Source organism: Pelophylax lessonae, assembly GCF_965119305.1.
Source record: "Pelophylax lessonae genome assembly, chromosome: 6".
NCBI lineage: Eukaryota > Metazoa > Chordata > Amphibia > Anura > Ranidae > Pelophylax > Pelophylax lessonae.
The window spans coordinates 328,610,507-328,629,955 of NC_138773.1; the positions used below are offsets into that span (position 1 = coordinate 328,610,507).

Here is a 19,449-nt window from a genome sequence, read left to right on the forward strand (position 1 = left end):
CACAGGTGACACTTGTGTCATCCGGTCCGTATGTCCGTTTATCATCCCATCCGTTTGCGGCTGATAAACAGAGATAATGTATATCAATGGGATTGCGTGTGTCAGCGGTTAACACGTTTTTGCGTCCGTTCCGTTTTTTTAAATGGAAGAAAAATAGGTTTCTCTTCCTTTCCAAAAAACTGAACTGATAGGAAAGGATGCAAATCGGATGTCAGCGGATGGTCATCCGCTGACATCCGCAATCCCATTGACATGCATTATGTCCTTTTTTCATCCGCAAAAAAAAATGGGATGAAAAACGGACATACGGACCGCCCGTGTGAAAGGACCCTTAAAGTGATTGTAAAGTGTTGTGCTTTTTTTTTTTTTTTTTTAATAACAAACATGTCATACTTCCCTCCTCTGTGCAGTGGTTTTGCACAGAGCAGCCTGGATTCTCCTCTTCTTGAGGTGCCTCTTCGGCTCTCCTGGCCCCTCCCTCCTGTTGGGTGCCCCCACAGCAAGCAGCTCCGAGCCGAGTTACAGCTCCCTGTGTCCATTCAGACACAGAGCCATGACCTGGCCCCACCCCCACTCTTTCCTGATTGGCTGAATGATTTTAATTGACAGCAGAGGGAGTCAATCCTGCTGTGCTGCTGTCTCAGCCAATGAGGAGGGGAGTCCAGGGCAGCTGAGACACTCCTGCAACATTGCTGGATAGAGATGGTGCTCAGGTAAGTATTAGGGGGGCTGCACACAGAAGACTTTTTATCCTAATGCATAGAATGCACCTTCTGCCTTTACGACTCCTTTAACCACTTCTGGACTGGAAGATTTTCCCCCATAATGACCAGGCCATTTTTTTGCGATTCAGCACTGCGTTACTTTAGCTGAAAATTGCACAGTCGTGCGACGCTGTACACAAATAAAATAATGACTTTTCTTTCCAACAAATAGAGTTTTCTGTTGGTGGTATTTGATCACCACTGCGATTTTTATTTTTTGCGCTATAAACAAAAAAAGAGCGACAATTCTGAAAAAAAACTACATTTTTTACATTCTGCTATATAACATTCTTAATAAAAAAAAAATTTAAAAATCAAATTTTTTTCATCTATTTAGGCCGATTTATATTCTGCTACATATTTTTGGTAAAAAAAATCCCAATAAGAATATTTTGATTGGTTTGTGCAAAAGTTATTGCGTCTACAAACTAGGGGAAAGATTTGTGTCTTTTTTAGTGATTAAGTTATTTTTTACTAGTATTGGCAGCGATATGCGATTTTTTGGCGGGACTGCGACATTGGAGCAGACAGATCGGACTCCTAACTGACATTTTTTTACACTTTTGGGGGGGGGACCAGTGACATTACTACAGTAATCAGTGCTAAAAAATATGCACTGTCACTGTTATAATGACACTGGCAGGGAAGGGGTTAACACCAGGGGCGATCAAAGGGGTAAATGTATGCCTAGGGGGTGTTTTCTAACTGTGTGGGGGTGGGTTTATGGAATGAACACAGAGACTTGTGTATCTAACTAGGAGGAACACAGGAGCTCCGTGTTGATTGCTGACAGAACAACATTTTTACAACAGCAGACCGCCGTTCTGTCTCCACAGGGAGCGATCGCGGCCGCCAGCACTGCACATGAGCCTCCCCGCTGGCAAATGGGCGCGTGCAAAGCGATGTATGGGTACTGCGTTTCGCAGGAACCTGCCAACCTACCGTCGTATATATCTGCGGCGGTTGGTCGGCAAGTGGTTAAAGACCAAGCCTTTTTCTGACATTTGTCATTTACAAGTTAAAATCAGTATTTTTTGCTAGAAAATTGCTTAGAATCCCCAAATAATATATATATATATATATATATATATATTTTTTTTTTATCAAGAGACCCTAGAGAATAAAATGGCCACCACAGAGTCCAGAACTGAACCCCGTTGAGAATCTTTGGGATGTGCGGGAGAAGGCTTTGCGCAATGCTCCGACTCTCCCATCATCAATACAAGATCTTGGTGAAGAATAAATACAACACTGGACGGAAATAAATCTTGTGACATTGCAGAAGATTATCGAACCAATGCCACAGCGAATGCGTGCCGTAATCAAAGCCAACCAAATAGTGGCGGCCAGTCTATTGAGGGGGCAGGGGCGCCGCCCCCCATCCATGCATCCGGCCCCCTAATCTGCCTGCAGGGGCGCCGGACGCATGGAGCTTAATGTTTTTTTTTTTTAAATCACCTGATTGGAACCAGAGGCTCTGATAGGGTGATGCAAAGGGTGGAGCCAGGGCACAGAGCAGTGCGCCCCGAGCCCACCCATTGTGTGACAATAGCGAATGAAAATTCTCTATTGCCACACTGATCCTCCTCCTAGCCAATCAGGGAGCGTGTCCAATACGCGCTTCCTGATTGGCCGCAAGGCAAACCCCATGCCATTGGCCGAGGAGGAGGCAGGATCGGGAGGACTGGAGGAGACGCAACGCCGGGACTGATGAGAAGCCGACGCCGGGACACTGATGAGGAGCCGCCCGCTGCTGCTGTTGCTGCTGCTCCAGGTAAGTAAGGGGCACGCACGCTGATCTCTGCATTGGGGGAATGTACGCTAGTCACTGCATTGAAGGGGGCACGCACACTGATCTCTGCATTAGGAGCATGTACGCTGGTCACTGCATTGAAGGGGGCATGCACGCTGATCTGATCTCTGCATTGGGGGCATGTATGCTGGTCACTGCATTGGGGGCATGTATGCTGATCTCTGCATTGGGGGCATGTATGCTGGTCACTGCATTGAAGGGGGCACGCACGCTGATCTCTGCATTAGGAGCATGTACCCTGGTCACTGCATTGAAGGGGGCATGCACGCTGATCTCTGCATTGGGGGCATGTATGCTGGTCACTACATTGGGGGCATGTACGCTGGTCACTGCATTGAAGGGGGCATGTACGCTGGTCACTGCATTGAAAGGGGGCATGTATGCTGGTCACTGCATTGAAAGGGGGCATGTATGCTGGTCACTGCATTGAAGGGGGCGCGCACGCTGATCTCTGCATTGGGGGCATGTATGCTGGTCACTGCATTGGGGGCATGTACGCTGGTCACTGCATTGAAGGGGGCATCTACGCTGGTCACTGCATTGGGGGAATGTACGCTGGTCACTGCATTGAAAGGGGGCATGTATGCTGGTCACTGTATTGAAAGGGGGCATGCATGCTGGTCACTGCATTGAAAGGGGCATGTATGCTGGTCACTGCATTGAAAGGGGGCATGTATGCTGGTCACTGCATTGAAGGGGGCGCGCACGCTGATCTCTGCATTGGGGGCATGTATGCTGGTCACTGCATTGGGGGCATGTACGCTGGTCACTGCATTGAAGGGGGCATCTACGCTGGTCACTGCATTGGGGGAATGTACGCTGGTCACTGCATTGAAAGGGGGCATGTATGCTGGTCACTGTATTGAAAGGGGGCATGCATGCTGGTCACTGCATTGAAAGGGGCATGTATGCTGGTCACTGCATTGAAAGGGGGCATGTACACTGGTCACTGCATTGAAGGGGGCATGTATGCTGGTCACTGCATTGAAGGGGGCATGTACGCTGGTCACTGCATTGAAGGGGGCATGTACGCTGGTCACTGCTTTGAAAGGGGCATGTATGCTGGTCACTGCATTGAAGGGGGCATGTACGCTGGTCACTGCATTGAAGGGGGCATGTACGCTGGTCACTGCATTGAAAGGGGCATGCTGGTCACTGTGCATTGAAAGGGGCATGCTGGTCACTGTGCATTGAAAAGGGGCACGCTGGTCACTGTGCATTGAAAGGGGGCATGTATGCTAGTCACTGCATTGAAAGGGGGCATGTACGCTGGTCACTGCATTGAAAGGGGGCATGTATGCTGGTCACTGCATTGAAGGGGGCATGTAAGCTGGTCACTGCATTGAAGGGGGCATGTACGCTGGTCACTCCATTGAAGGGGGCATGTACGCTGGTCACTCCATTGAAGGGGGCATGTATGCTGGTCACTGCATTGAAAGGGGGCATGTATGCTGGTCACTGCATTGAAGGGGGCGCGCACGCTGATCTCTGCATTGGGGGCATGTATGCTGGTCACTGCATTGAAAGGGGGCATGTACGCTGGTCACTGCATTGAAAGGGGGCATGTATGCTGGTCACTGCATTGAAGGGGGCATGTACGCTGGTCACTGCATTGAAGGGGGCATGTACGCTGGTCACTCCATTGAAGGGGGCATGTACGCTGGTCACTGCATTGAAAGGGGGCATGTATGCTGGTCACTGCATTGAAAGGGGGCATGTATGCTGGTCACTGCATTGAAGGGGGCGCGCACGCTGATCTCTGCATTGGGGGCATGTATGCTGGTCACTGCATTGGGGGCATGTACGCTGGTCACTGCATTGAAGGGGGCATCTACGCTGTTCACTGCATTGGGGGAATGTACGCTGGTCACTGCATTGAAAGGGGGCATGTATGCTGGTCACTGTATTGAAAGGGGGCATGTACGCTAGACTAGTCACTGCATTGAAAGGGGCATGTATGCTGGTCACTGCATTGAAAGGGGGCATGTACACTGGTCACTGCATTGAAGGGGGCATGTATGCTGGTCACTGCATTGAAGGGGGCATGTACGCTGGTCACTGCATTGGAGGGGGCATGTACGCTGGTCACTGCTTTGAAAGGGGCATGTATGCTGGTCACTGCATTGAAGGGGGCATGTACGCTGGTCACTGCATTGAAGGGGGCATGTACGCTGGTCACTGCATTGAAAGGGGGCATGTATGCTGGTCACTGCATTGAAAGGGGCATGCTGGTCACTGTGCATTGAAAGGGGCATGCTGGTCACTGTGCATTGAAAAGGGGCACGCTGGTCACTGTGCATTGAAAGGGGGCATGTATGCTAGTCACTGCATTGAAAGGGGGCATGTACGCTGGTCACTGCATTGAAAGGGGGCATGTATGCTGGTCACTGCATTGAAGGGGGCATGTACGCTGGTCACTGCATTGAAGGGGGCATGTACGCTGGTCACTCCATTGAAGGGGGCATGTACGCTGGTCACTGCATTGAAAGGGGGCACACTGGTCACTGTGCATTGAAAGGGGGCACGCTGGTCACTGTGCATTGAAAGAAGGCATGCTGGTCACTGTGCATTGAAAGGGGGCATGCTGGTCACTCTGAATTGAAAGGGGGCACGCTGGTCACTGTGCATTGAAAGGGGGCATGTATGCTAGTCACTGCATTGAAAGGGGGCATGTATGCTAGTCACTGCATTGAAAGGGGGCATGTACGCTGGTCACTGCATTGAAAGGGGGCATGTATGCTGGTCACTGCATTGAAGGGGGCATGTACGCTGGTCACTGCATTGAAAGGGGGCATGCTGGTCACTGTGCATTGAAAGGGGGCATGCTGGTCACTGTGCATTGAAAGGGGGCACGCTGGTCACTGTGCATTGAAAGGGGGCACGCTGGTCACTGTGTATTGAAAGGGGGCACGCTGGTCACTGTGCACTGAAAGGGGGCACGCTGGTCACTGTGCACTGAAAGGGGGCACGCTGGTCACTTTGTATTGAAAGGGGGCACGCTGGTCACTGTGTATTGAAAGGGGGGCACGCTGGTCACTGTGTATTGAAAGGGGGGCACGCTGGTCACTCTGCATTGAAAGGGGGCACGCTGGTCTCTCTGCATTGAAAGGGGGCACGCTGGTCTCTCTGCATTGAAAGGGGACACACTATACCTTATTTACTGAAGGCCCCTTTCACACTTTTGCGACCTCAAAGTCACGCAATTTTTTACAGCTTTTGTTGCCGCAAAGCAATGCCTATTACATTTTTCTGTTTGCGCCCCAACCCCCCCCCCCCCCCCCCCCCGAAAAAATTTTGAGCACCAGCCGTCACTGAAACCAAGTATTTGAGTGTGATCTTTTTTTTTTGGTGGCGACTTTTTTTTTGCCCGGGCCAGTGTATAATATACAGTATATGTAAAGTGCTGCGTAAACTGACAGCGCTATATAAGTGCCTGTAATAAATAATAATAATACCACAAACCCATCTCCAGCCTGACTCCTCGGATCTTCAGGTTTTATAATTCATTGTTACAATATATCACCTGATCTGCAAAACTGAAACTAAATTCTGCACAAAAAATTTCTCTGAAGACTTCAATCTTCACACCACCGCCTCTCCCATTCCCCTCCAGGATGGGAGACGACAACTACCAGCACCCTGTGGCCCTACACTGGGATCAGGGGCCAGAAAAGCTGAAATCCCTGAAGAATAAACTGCAACTGTATTTCGGGAGTAAGAGCAAATCAGATGGAGGAGAATGTGAGATCCGAGACATCGACTGCACCCGGGGGTTCATCCTCATACACTACAAGGAGGAGAAAGGTAGGTACTGGTGGGGGAGATAGGGGGTTCTCCTATACTATTATTATTATTATTATTATTATTATATCATCCATCTTAAAAATCAGCGTCTGCTTCCCCTCTCTGCCAATCCCTCCACTGGCTGCAACTCACCCAACAAATTAAATTCAAAATACTAACAACAACATACAAAGCCATCCACAGCTTGGCCCCCAACTACATCACTAACCTAATCCCAAAATACCAACCTAATCGTCCTCTTCATTCCTGCCAAGACCTCCGGCTTTCTAGTTCCATTGTTACCTCCTCCCATACTCGCCTCCAGGACTTTTCCCAAGCCTCTCCCATCCTATGGAACTCCCTACCCCAATCTGTCCAATTATCTCCTGCTAGGGTGATCCCTCATACAGTAAGGAGGAGGCGGGTAGGTAGTTTGGGGAGCTCTCATACAGTAGGGAGGAGGCGGGTAGGTAGTTTGGGAAGCCCTTATACAGTAAGGAGGGGGCAGGTAGGTAGTTTGGGGAGCTCTCATACAGTAAGGAGGAGGCAGGTAGGTAGTTTGGTGAGCCCTCATACAGTAAGGAGGGGGCAGGTAGGTAGTTTGGGGAGCCCTCATACAGTAAGGAGGAGGCAGGTAGGTTGTTTGGGGAGCCCTCATACAGTAAGGAGGAGGCAGGTAGGTAGTTTGGGGAGCCCTCATACAGTAAGGAGGAGGGGGGTAAGTAGTTTGGGGAGCCCTCATACAGTAAGGAGGAGGCGGGTAGGTAGTTTGGGGAGCCCTCATACAGTAAGGAGGAGGCAGGTAGGTAGTTTGGGGAGCCCTTATACAGTAAGGAGGAGGCAGGTAGGTAGTTTGGGGAGCTCTCATATAGTAAGGAGGAGGCAGGTAGGTAGTTTGGGGAGCCCTTATACAGTAAGGAGGAGGCAGGTAGGTAGTTTGGGGAGCTCTCATACAGTAAGGAGGAGGCGGGTAGGTAGTTTGGGGAGCTCTCATACAGTAAGGAGGAGGCAGGTAGGTAGTTTGGGGAGCTCTCATACAGTAAGGAGGAGGCAGGTAGGTAGTTTGGGGAGCTCTCATACAGTAAGGAGGAGGCGGGTAGGTAGTTTGGGGAGCTCTCATACAGTAAGGAGGAGGCAGGTAGGTAGTTTGGGGAGCCCTCATACAGTAAGGAGGAGGCAGGTAGGTAGTTTGGGGAGCTCTCATACAGTAAGGAGGAGGCAGGTAGGTAGTTTGGGGAGCCCTCATACAGTAAGGAGGAGGCAGGTAGGTAGTTTGGGGAGCTCTCATACAGTAAGGAGGAGGCAGGTAGGTAGTTTGGGGAGCTCTCATACAGTAAGGAGGAGGCAGGTAGGTAGTTTGGGGAGCTCTCATACAGTAAGGAGGAGGCGGGTAGGTAGTTTGGGGAGCTCTCATACAGTAAGGAGGAGGCAGGTAGGTAGTTTGGGGAGCCCTCATACAGTAAGGAGGAGGCAGGTAGGTAGTTTGGGGAGCTCTCATACAGTAAGGAGGAGGCAGGTAGGTAGTTTGGGGAGCTCTCATACAGTAAGGAGGAGGCAGGTAGGTAGTTTGGGGAGCTCTCATACAGTAAGGAGGAGGCAGGTAGGTAGTTTGGGGAGCTCTCATACAGTACAAGGTGCAGAGTGTGGAGGGAACATGATTGTGCAGAGAATGGGCCATTGGTCTGTATCAGAGGTTCAGGTGGTCTAAGTGGGTTGGGAAGTGACTGTCAGCAATCAGGTAGGTTTGGGTAGGTGGTTATGGGTTTTTTTTTCATTGGACAATATTTGGGGCGGTGCGGTCGACTATCAGGGTCGAGGGAGAGGGATGGTAATCTATATTTATTCCCAGGTGTAATGTGTGAGGCCCAATAATTCTCTGTTATGTGTGTGGCTCCCAACTGTCCCTGATTTGGAACAAAGTCCCTCTGTCCCTCTTTCCTCCTCATTGTCCCTCATTTTGGTCTGATCTAAAAAGTTGTATATAAAATTCACTTTTTAGCTTTCAAAAAGGGCTTCCCAGTGCTAAACTTTTCACCCCATTTCTTCACTGTTGCATTTGTAAACTCTAAAAGCCAATACAGCCGGTCCCTGGGTTACAAACATCCTACTTACAAATGACTCCTTACAAACGAAGGGAGACAACAGGAAGTGAGAGGAAATCTCCCCCTAGGAAAGGAAATTCACTCCTGTAAGAGTTATCATGGGAAATAGGTGTCTCCACTGAACATTTATCGCCAATCCTTGTATACACAGTGTAACGGAACCGCGACCCCACAATGTGCTTTCCAGTCTTGAACATAGATATCAGATATTCTAGCCGCCCCCATACAAAACTAGCCGAGAATAGCTTGTATAAGATCTGGAACATTTATTGAACAAACTCACACCAAATCTATACCCCACCAGGTCAGGTGCCTGATTACATTATCATATGCAGATGAAATTGTGTACAGAAATATAATTAACATATCTAAGGAAGAACCAACAGAAACAGTATTCTTCTTTTCACTAGCAACTAATAGATGACAGTGATTTAATTACCAAGCTAATTAACTACCAGACTTGTCGTCATCGAGCTCCTCATGTACAATACACATTATTATAAGTGTTAACACATCACACCTTAATACACAGACAATGCTTTGATTATTTAGGAGTCACAGACTTCATGGCAACAGGCTGTATGTCTCACAGTGTAAAGTGGGATTAAATCTTCATATATTTCTTGAGGGATATTGTGGATAAATATTACTGTCCCATTTTAACCACTTAAGGACCACCCGTCGCAGTTTTACTGCAGCAGGAAGCCCCTCCTGCGCGAACCGAGGTAGCCCTACGTCGTTCGTGCGTCTGCTGCTAGGGGGCGAGTGCACGCCGCCGGTGGCACGCTCCCACCGCCACTCGGCAGCAGGGACTCCGATGCACGGGGCAGGCGGCTCCGATTGCTGCCTGACACCCGCTGAGAGAGAAGGACGGTCGGATGCTGTAAACACAGCTGACCGTTCTTCTCCCTGGAATGATCACAGAGCGCCTGTGATCCTTCTATATAGGAACACATGTCTCTATGGTCATTTCACAAGTCCCTCCCCCATACAGATAGAAACATGCCCCTATGCTTACATTTAACCCTTTGATCACCCACTGTGTTAACCCCTTCCCTGCCAGTGTCATTAGTACAGTGACAGTGCATATTTTTAGCACTGATTACTGTAGTAATGTCACTGGTCCCCCCCAAAAGGGTCAAAAATGTCAGTTAGGGGTCCGATCTGTCCGCCGCAATGTCAGTCCCGCTAAAAATCGCTGATCACCGCCATTACTAGTAAAAACAAAACAATAAAAACGACATAAATCTTTCCCAAAGTTTGTAGGCGCGATAACTTTTGCGCAAACCAATCAATATACGTTTTTTTTTTTTTTTTTAACAAAAATATGTAGCAGAAAAAAAATTGGCCTAAAATGATGAAAAATTTTGATTTTTAATTTTTTTTTTTTATTGGGAATTTTATATAGCAGAAAGTAAAAAAATATTTTTCAGAATTGTCGCTCTTTTTTTGTTTATAGAGCAAAAAAAAAAAAAATTTTCCGTTAAAATAATGCAGTGCCGAATCGCAAAAAATGGCCTGGTCATTAAGGGGGGCAAATCCTCCCAGTCTAGTAATCCAAACCATATTCTCAGTGTCCATTAAGTAGCTGTCCATCCTTTTCTCGTCACCCTGTGTCCCTAATAGACACAGGAAGACTTACATATAAGAGGGGCCGGGGATGCTGGGAAACGGGTTCCATAGACCCCCCAACCAAAGTGACTCCCGTCACACACAACAACCCAAAATTTTCAAAATCCAATTGTCACAGGGACAGAAATTGAGATGAGATCTTCTGAAGGGGCACAGACAGCAAAACAAACCTTACAGAGGTGTTAACCCTTCCCTATGCTATCCAAAAAAATGTAAAAAATTTTGTTTGAGCTAAACTTAAAAAATGTACCTGTTCCAACTTACAAACGAATTCACCCTAAGAACAAGACCCGATCATGTTTATAACCCGGGGACCGCCTGTATAAAGGAATAGTAGAAGTAAAAAAAAAAAAGCACTTGTGAGTTTAACCACTTCTGTACAAGAAGATTTTCCCCCTTAATGACCAGGCCCAATTTCTTGCAATTCAGCACTGCGTTACTTTAACGGATAATTGCGCGGTTGTGCGACGCTGTACCCATATAAAATTTATGTCCTTTTTTTTTCCCCACAAATAGAGATTTCTTTTGGTGGTATTTTATCACCATTGTCATTTTTATTTATTGAGCAATAAACTAAAAAAAGAGCGACAAGGAGCGTTCCCGCAAACCACCGTACAGGTACGGTGGTTCGCGCAGCCGAGCCAGCCTGCCGTAGTATGTCTCGCACATGAAGGTAAGCTAAGGGCAGATGAATTCCAGGATGTAAATGCCACGTGACACTTGTGTTCTTACTCAAAATGGCTACAGCAAGAAATTCTAGGGGGGATGTTTTTCAAAGTGATTTGTGGATGGATGGATGGATGGATGGATGGATGGATGGAGACATGGATGGATGGATGGATGAATGCATGGATGAGTGGAGACTAGGATGGATGGATGATGACATGAATGGAAGGGTGGAGACAAGGAAGGATCGGTGGAGACATGGATGGATGGATGGGTGGAGACAATGATGGATGGGTGGAGACGTGGATGGATAAAGAAATGGATGGATGGAGACAAGGATGGGTGGGTGGAGACATGGGTGGATGGATAAAGACATGGTGGGATGGGTGGAAACAAGGATGGATGGGTGGAGACAAGGATGAATGGGCGGAGACATGGATGGATGAAGACATGAATGGGTGGAGACAAGGATGGATGGGTGGAGACATAAATGGATAAAGACATGGATGGATGGGTGGAGACAAGGATGGATGGGCGGAGACATGGATGGATGAAGACATGAATGGGTGGAGACAAGGATGGATGGGTGGAGACATAAATGGATAAAGACATGGATGGATGGGTGGAGACTAGGATGGATGGGGGGGCACATGAATGGATAGGTGGAGACAAGGATGGATGGGTGGAGACATGGATGGATAAAGACATGGATGGATGGGTGGAGACATGAATAGATAGGTGGAGACAAGGATGGATTGGTGGAGACATGGATGGATGGGCGGAGACTAGGATGGATGGAGACGTGGATGGATGGGTGGAGGCATGTAAAGATGGGTGAAGACTAAGATCCACCCATGTCTCCATCCATCCATCTATGTCTCCACCCATCCATCCACAAATCACTTTGAAAAAACATCCCCCCTAGGATTTCTGGCTGCAGCCGTTTTGAGCAAGGACACGAGTGTCATGTGGCATTTACATCCTGGAATCCCTCTGCCCTTAGCTCATGCATTGCAGGCAAGAGGGTGTGCTTAGCCGAGAAAGCCCATCCTCCCCCTCCTAGCATGAAGACTTCTGGGATGTGTTTTTTTTTTTTTTTTTTTTACATTGATTGAACTTTATGGACTTGGATGGATGAAGACATGGATGGATGGATGGAGATAAGGATGGATGGATGGATGGGTGGAGACATGGATGGATGGATAAACACATGGATGGATGGGTGGAGACAAGAATGGATGGATGGAGACATGGATGGGTGGAGACAAGAATGGATGGATGGAGACATGGATGGGTGGAGACAAGAATGGATGGATGGAGACATGGATGGGTGGAGACAAGGATGGGTGGATAAAGACATGGATGGATGGATGGAGACAAGAATGGATGGATGAAGACATGGATGTGTGGAGACAAGGATGGGTGGAGACATGGATGGATGGATAAAGACATGGATGGATGGGTGGAGACAAGAATGGATGGATGAAGACATGGATGTGTGGAGACAAGGATGGGTGGAGACATGGATGGATGGATAAAGACATGGATGGATGGGTGGAGACAAGGATGGATGGGTGGAGACAAGGATGGATGGGTGTAGACATGGATGGAGACATGGATAGATGGGTGGAGACATTGATGGATGGATAAAGACATCGATGGAGTGGTGGAGACAAGGATGGATAGGTGGAGACATGGATGGATGGGTGGATGGATGGGTGGAGACATGGATGGATGGGTGGAGACATGGATGGATGGGTGGATGGATGGGTGGAGACATGGATGGATGGGTGGAGACATGGATGGATGGATGGATGGGTGGAGACATGGATGAATGGGTGGAGACTAGGATGGAGACCTGGATAGATGGATGGATGGATGGATGGATGGATGGAGTGGTGGAGACATGGATGGATGGAGGAGTTTGCTTTGAATAGTAAAAATAAATAAAATAGTGTTTTTGGTTTGTGGTGCTCGGATACAGAGTCGTTGCACTTTTAAATCTGCAGCTTTTTATTAAAATCATCCCTGGTGATCCCGCCATGAAAGTCCTTGTTGAGGCACTTCTTCTTATAGGGTGGCAATGTTATGTCCTCCATCTTCTGCTTCTGCATTGCGAGAACAAATCACAGCCGCAGTCCTAGGGGATCCACCATGAATATAACCAATATAATTCTACATTATTGAGAAATGATTAAACAATCAGTGAGCGGCCAGAAGCAGAAAATGGTCGTTCTGATGTCAGTTCTGAATCCCAAAATAACTCCCTCCCCGGGCAGAACTCACATGAAGATGCCGCAAGTAGAGATGCACCGAAATTTCGGCACGTATCAGCCGGAAAGGGTATTATCAGAAGAGAAAAAGGTTCCGATAATGCCATCCGATGGAATTGAATAATTTTCGCCAATTTTGCGCCAATTTTACCTCAATTTTTCTGTGCTTATGGTGTGTTTTTCATGGGTCATGTGACTCAAAAACCACATCAAAAAGTGTAACACGGGTGCGTTAACGATGCCTTCTTGCTGCGTTTTCACTGCATTTCAAGGAGGAGGTGTGTTTTGTTTTTTTTTGTGCATTTTTTTTTAACTGACCAAAAATACAGCAAGCAGGAATTGTAGTACCACAACGGAAGCGCAGCGGACCAGTCTGAAGACTTAAATAGAATTTAAAAAGATACATTTTTTTTATCTTTTCTAGTGCTAAAGGTGCCAATAATGGCCGACAATAAATTCATATTCATTTAAATTGATGATATTAATAAAGTCGAATATAATACAATTCTTTATATAAAGATTTTTTTTTAAATTGTAGTTTTTGTTTTCAGTTTTTGGCCAACTGCGTTCTGCATTTTCAGTTTCGGCACCAAAATTTCCATTCAAATTACCTCTACCCACAAGGGATCCGGCTGTACACACCCCACACTTATATTATGGCTGCTCTCCGACCTCGCCGGGTCCCGCTGTATTCAACACAATTCCAGTAACAGGAAACTGCTTCACTCTTCTCTTGCCGGTCTCGTTAGGCCATAAATGGATTGTAAAGATGAAGAGATATGAATGGATGTCAAAGAAGAGAGAGAAGGGAGAAGTCGTTTAATTTTACTGGAATTTTGTTGAAGGAAAAAAATAACTTTTATCATTGTGAAAACATTTCCGTACGGATTCCGGTGCGGGATTTACATCGTACTTTCTGTATGATTTTCCTTCTTGTCTCCTCGTATCACAGCACGGGATCGGGTTCTGCAGAGGAGGAGCCATCAGCTGAAATTACCAAATGGGAAGACATTACAGCTGATTGTCCAATTACCGGAGGAAGGAAACGCACAAAGTACACAGAGCTCCGCCCCCTCGGAGAATGCAAAGACTCCTCCCCCCACACAGGGGGTCCCAGCAGTAAGTGTCTGAAAGAGGAAATTCTGGGGGCTGAACAGTGTGGGCGGGTTCCCCCAATTATATTATATCAACTATTCTAATAATGACCCCAGCCAATCACACTATTCACCCACTAAATATACTCCACCCACTAACTATACCCCACCCACTAACTATACTCCACCCCCTAACTATACCCCACCCACTAACTATACTCCACCCATTAACTATACCCCACCCACTAACTATACTCCACCCACTAACTATACTCCTCCCACTAGCTATATTCCTCCTACCACTAACTAAATTCCACCCACTAACTATACTCCTTCCACTAACTATACTCCACCTACTAACTATACTCTACCCACTAACTATACTCCACCCACTAACTATATCCTATCCACTAACTATGCCCCACCTACTAACTATACCCCACCCATTAGCTCTACTCCACCAACTAACTATACCCCACACACTAACTATACTCCACCCACTAACTATACTCCACCCACTAACTGTATCCTATCCACTAACTATGTCCCACCTACTAACTATACCCCACCAACTAACTACACCCCGCACACTAACTATACCCCACCCACTAATACTCCACGCACTAACTATACCCCACCCACTAACTATACTCGGCACATTAACTATACCCCACCTACAAGCTATACCCAACCCATTAGCTTTTCTCCACCCACTACCTATACCCCACCCATTACCTACATTCCACCCACTAACTCTACCCCCTCCCCCATTAGCTATACCCCACCCACTAACTATACCCCACCCATTAGCTATACTCCAGCTATTAACTATACCACACCCATTAGCTATACTCCACCTACTAGCTATACCCCACCCACTAACAATACTTGCACACTAACTATACCAAACCCACTAGCTATACTCCCCCTACTAACTATACCCTGCACACTAGCTTTACCCCACCCACTAAATATACCCCCCCCCCACTAACTATACTCCACCCACTATCTACACCCTCCTAATGAATGATGTGGAATAGTAACAAATGGCCAGGCAATGAATTTCCAAAAGAGCAGGAGGTTTAATCATAACAGCTGCAGCTGGGAACAAATTCATTATTAGTTCAGAATATAGGGCTCGCAGGCTCATTTTACCATAGAATTACACATGCTACAATATGATTGGTTGTCAAAATGTATGTCACTGTAATTACCATAAATAAAACAATTATGGACATCTGCATTTGCAGACACAATGTCTGGAACTGTCTGAACTTTATCCTAGTAAACTTTCACCCCGTAAACTGGTGACTTTCCTAAAGAAAAGTACCAATGTGAAGCAGAGAGGTCATCTAAAGTTCAACTTTTAGATGTAAACTACCTATATAATGGAATAATAGATACATTTCTAAAGATTAATAACTACTGCTTAAATTAAAATAATAATAATAATTTGAATAATAATTATATTAGCAATAACACATATGCAAATGAATATGAATAATATATAATACATGGGTTAATATGAAATCCTACTACACTAACCATACCTCACTAGTATTTTTTTTAGTATTAGATAATGGCAATGGAACCTCTTCGGGTTTGGGTTGCTGCCTTTTTGGCATGGTCTGATGGTAGTTTCCACATGTAGACTTGGAAAAGTAGGAAGAAAGGAGCACCCGGTGTCCAAAAAAATTTGCATTAGAAGATAGTTTAAAAGGTGTTCACTGAAAGTAGAGCCATCGCATTTCAGGGGAAAGGACTCCCCCTTCTTCAGGGTGGGAGCTGCACCTGCAACAACAGCTGTCACTCTATCACTTTATTCTCCTCCCTGAAGAAGGGGGAGTCCTTTTCCCTAAAAACGCGTTGGCTCGATGTACTTGCTGCTACTTTTAGTGAACGCCTTTTAACCTATCTTCTAATTTTCATTCTTTTGGACAGTAATGATATTGGAATGCAGTTGATAGCAGATGGGTTAAATCCTGTAGAATGCGACATCGCCCCAATCTGGTATGTAGTGGTTAGAGAAGTTTCTAAGTATAACCTTGTGTATTGTATGTCTGCATTTCTATTTATTCTATGACAGTACATCACTTCTATGCAGGGGCAGTCTGGCAACTTTCGGCCCAGGGGGGCAAGTACAAACCAGAGGCCCATGGTGCAGATACTCTGCCCCCCTCCCAGTCTCCTTCTTCCTGTCCTCCCCTTGACCCCCATTGCAGGCTGAAGCCCTGCTCCAGATACTCTCTACTCACTGGTTAAATCCGGCCAGGGGGCAGTTGGGCAGAGCTGGGACAGCTCAGTTGGGGCTGGCAGGGGGAGGAGAGTCTCCAGTGGGGCATGGAACCGGCCTCTGCTCAGACACAGTTTACACCTTCAATGCGGGGGGGGGGCCTGCTCATTGTCCTTGTCTTCAACCCATACTCAGTAGGTCAGTGGCGGGGACTTTTTACTTCTCTTCACCAGGAATCCTTTAGGCATGTCTGTGGCTGAAGCAGTGCAGACGTTTTACAGGGCATCAGAGGGGCCCAAGGGACAATTGCCCCCTGGCCCAGTCCTCCCCTCCTTCTATGATACTGATAATCACTTTTGACTCCACCCTGACAATAAAATTGTATGTTTTCCCCATTTTGTAGGACCATAAAGTACATCAGAGTCCAGGAGAAGAAGGTAATGGACATCAACAGGTGACACTGTAATAAAATGATTTTTTAATGCATATTGTTCTCAGAGCAACCAATCATATCATCTCAAATTACAGAACAATTTAAGTGATAACTGGGTGCAGAGGGAAATTATTATTAATATTATTCCTCACGCTGCCTTAATTTGTCAGGAAAGACCTCAGCAAGGTCTGACTTACGATAGGCAACAGAGAAACATCTCATTGAAAAATACATGAAAGTCGGAGAAGTGGAATCACACCAATCAGGAATTTTGCCATTACGGATCATGTGGAGGACAGAGATTCAAGATGCAAATATTGATGCGTTGTGTCTGTCATCCCACATCTGGGTTCCTTTTTTATTTTGTGTTGAACAAAAGGGCCGTAAAAAGTACAACAAGCCGAACCCAGAAGGAGGAACTTTATCCCCATTGGTTGGGATTACTTAACCATTAACTGGTGAGGTCATTGGGCAACACCTCTACTAGTCATCCAGTATATTGGATATTAGAATTATATGATAAGTTCTTCATTTAATAATAATCCTAAAAACAATATGAGAATCTTTCCATACTCTCATGGTAAGTGTGTGACCATCTGATATTTCCATCATGTATCTTGGTAAGGATTGGACCTGGTAACGCCGTTTAATAAGGATATATTATTAATATGATATATATATTGATTGGAAATTACTGATTTACCCAGATTCTATATATTTACATTTAATAGCAGCAAAAACTATATGGATACGTATACAGATATAGTATATATTGCTACTCAACAACTTGAATGTGTAAACTTTTCTACACATGGGTTATTTCCAATCAGAATATTATCTACTAGGGGATTATTATGCTAACAAACAATACAATCATGATTTGGGATTGGATATAAAATATGGGATGTAGTCTGACCATTATACACTACAATATAATAGATATAATGTAATTCTCAATAGAAGATTGTCCATAAAATCATAAGTTCCACACACCCCTTGGTATATGATGGGACAAGGATGTTGTATAAGCTTATGATTATATTAAATTCATTTGAAGATGCAGTTTTAATCAGTCTAATGCCCCATACACACGTGCAGATTATATGCAGACTTTTGTCTGCAGACTTACCTTTTCTATGTAGTGCAAGGGCCTGCCGGATTGCATACAAATTGAAAGTGTTTAGGTTTGACCTCATATTATATGGTTTTGGTAAGTCTGCAGACAAAAGTCTGCAGATAATCTGCACGTGTGTATGGGGCATTAGTGAACAATGTTTATCTGACACCATGTAGCTTCCATTGGGGATTGTCTGCATGACACAATTTCTACCTACCCCCTCTTGGTGTAGGTTAACCACTTTACCACCGGAGGATTTTGCTGTCTTACGTCCAGGCCACTTTTTGCGATTCGGCACTGTGCGAATTTAACTGACAAATGCGCGGTCGTGCGACGCCGTACCCAAACGAAATTTACATCCTTTTTTTCCCACAAACAGAGCTTTCTTTTGGTGGTATTTGATCACCTGTGCTGTTTTTACTTTTTGCGCTATAAACAAAAAAAGAGCGTAAATTTTGAAAAAATACCAATATTTTTCACATTTTTTTATATGAAATTCCCCCCAAAAAAAATTGAAAAATCAAATTTTTTTTACATTTTTGGCCAATTTGTTTTCTGCTACCTATGTTTGTTAAAAAAAATCACAATAAGCGTATTTTGATTGGTTTGCGCAAAAGTTATTTCTGGGAAAGATTTCTGTCATTTTTGGTGTTTTTTATTTAACGAGTAATGGCGGCGATCTGCGATTTTTTTTGCGGGACTGTGACATTGCGGCAGACAGATCGGACCCTTGACTGACATTTTTGACACTTTTGGGGGTACCAGTGACATTTCTACAGTAATCAGTGCTATAAATATGCACTGTTACTGTAAAAATGACACTGGCAGGGAAGGGGTTAATTTTATTGGAGAGGGAGGGGTTAATGTATGCCTGGTGCTTACTGACGTGTGTGGGGGGAGGTGACTGAGTGACACAGGGACAGATCGCATGTTCAGCTATGCTGAACCCTGCAATCTGTCACAGTTTGTCACTTAGGAGATCCGCCCGCTCTGTTTACACAAGCGGGCGGATCTCCAGACTCGATTCCCCGACGATCGGGAAAGAGCGGCGGCGATCGCCGCTGCTCCTCCCCTGGCCCGACTCCCGCTGTGACTGAAAACAACGGGAGCGAGCCTCCGGCGGCGCGCAAGCGCCGCCCACAAGGGGAGGAGTCCAGCGACGTAGGTCTACGTTGCTGGACGGAATCGAGCCACTTTGCCGCAGTACAGTCCCAGTGACTGGTCGGCAAGTGGTTAATGAATTACACGTTCATGTCTTTGTCCAGGTTTTTTCCGTTATTTGTCTTCTCAGGGTAGAAACAATAGTTTATTTGCTAGGGAATGGGTGACCACAGGTGTGATCCTGAAACCAGCTGAATATCTGCCATTGTGTGGAGACACTTCATTGCCAAAACATTATCCCCCCGATACTTTGCCTTACAAGATGTAGGGAATATGGCTTTTTATCTCAAGGATTGTCAACACAGCTGACCCTACAATAATGTGATAAAAACACACGATGTTCTGTTTGAAAAAGCCCTGTGAATGTCTGGAGTCTGT

General features: G+C 46.0%; 1 protein-coding gene across 1 annotated transcript in view; it reads left to right on the forward strand.

Annotated features, from left to right (window-relative positions):
• The first annotated feature begins 6,151 nt into the window (after nucleotides 1–6,151).
• Nucleotides 6,152–19,449, forward strand: part of LOC309558759 (protein mono-ADP-ribosyltransferase PARP14-like) — a 106,945-nt gene continuing 93,647 nt past the window's right edge. The window contains exons 1-3 of the mRNA XM_082261807.1: nucleotides 6,152–6,381; nucleotides 13,986–14,152; nucleotides 16,764–16,797. Coding sequence (XP_082117933.1) covers nucleotides 6,192–6,381; nucleotides 13,986–14,152; nucleotides 16,764–16,797 — 391 coding nt within the window. The 5' untranslated portion in view covers nucleotides 6,152–6,191. The remainder of the gene's footprint in view (nucleotides 6,382–13,985; nucleotides 14,153–16,763; nucleotides 16,798–19,449) is intronic.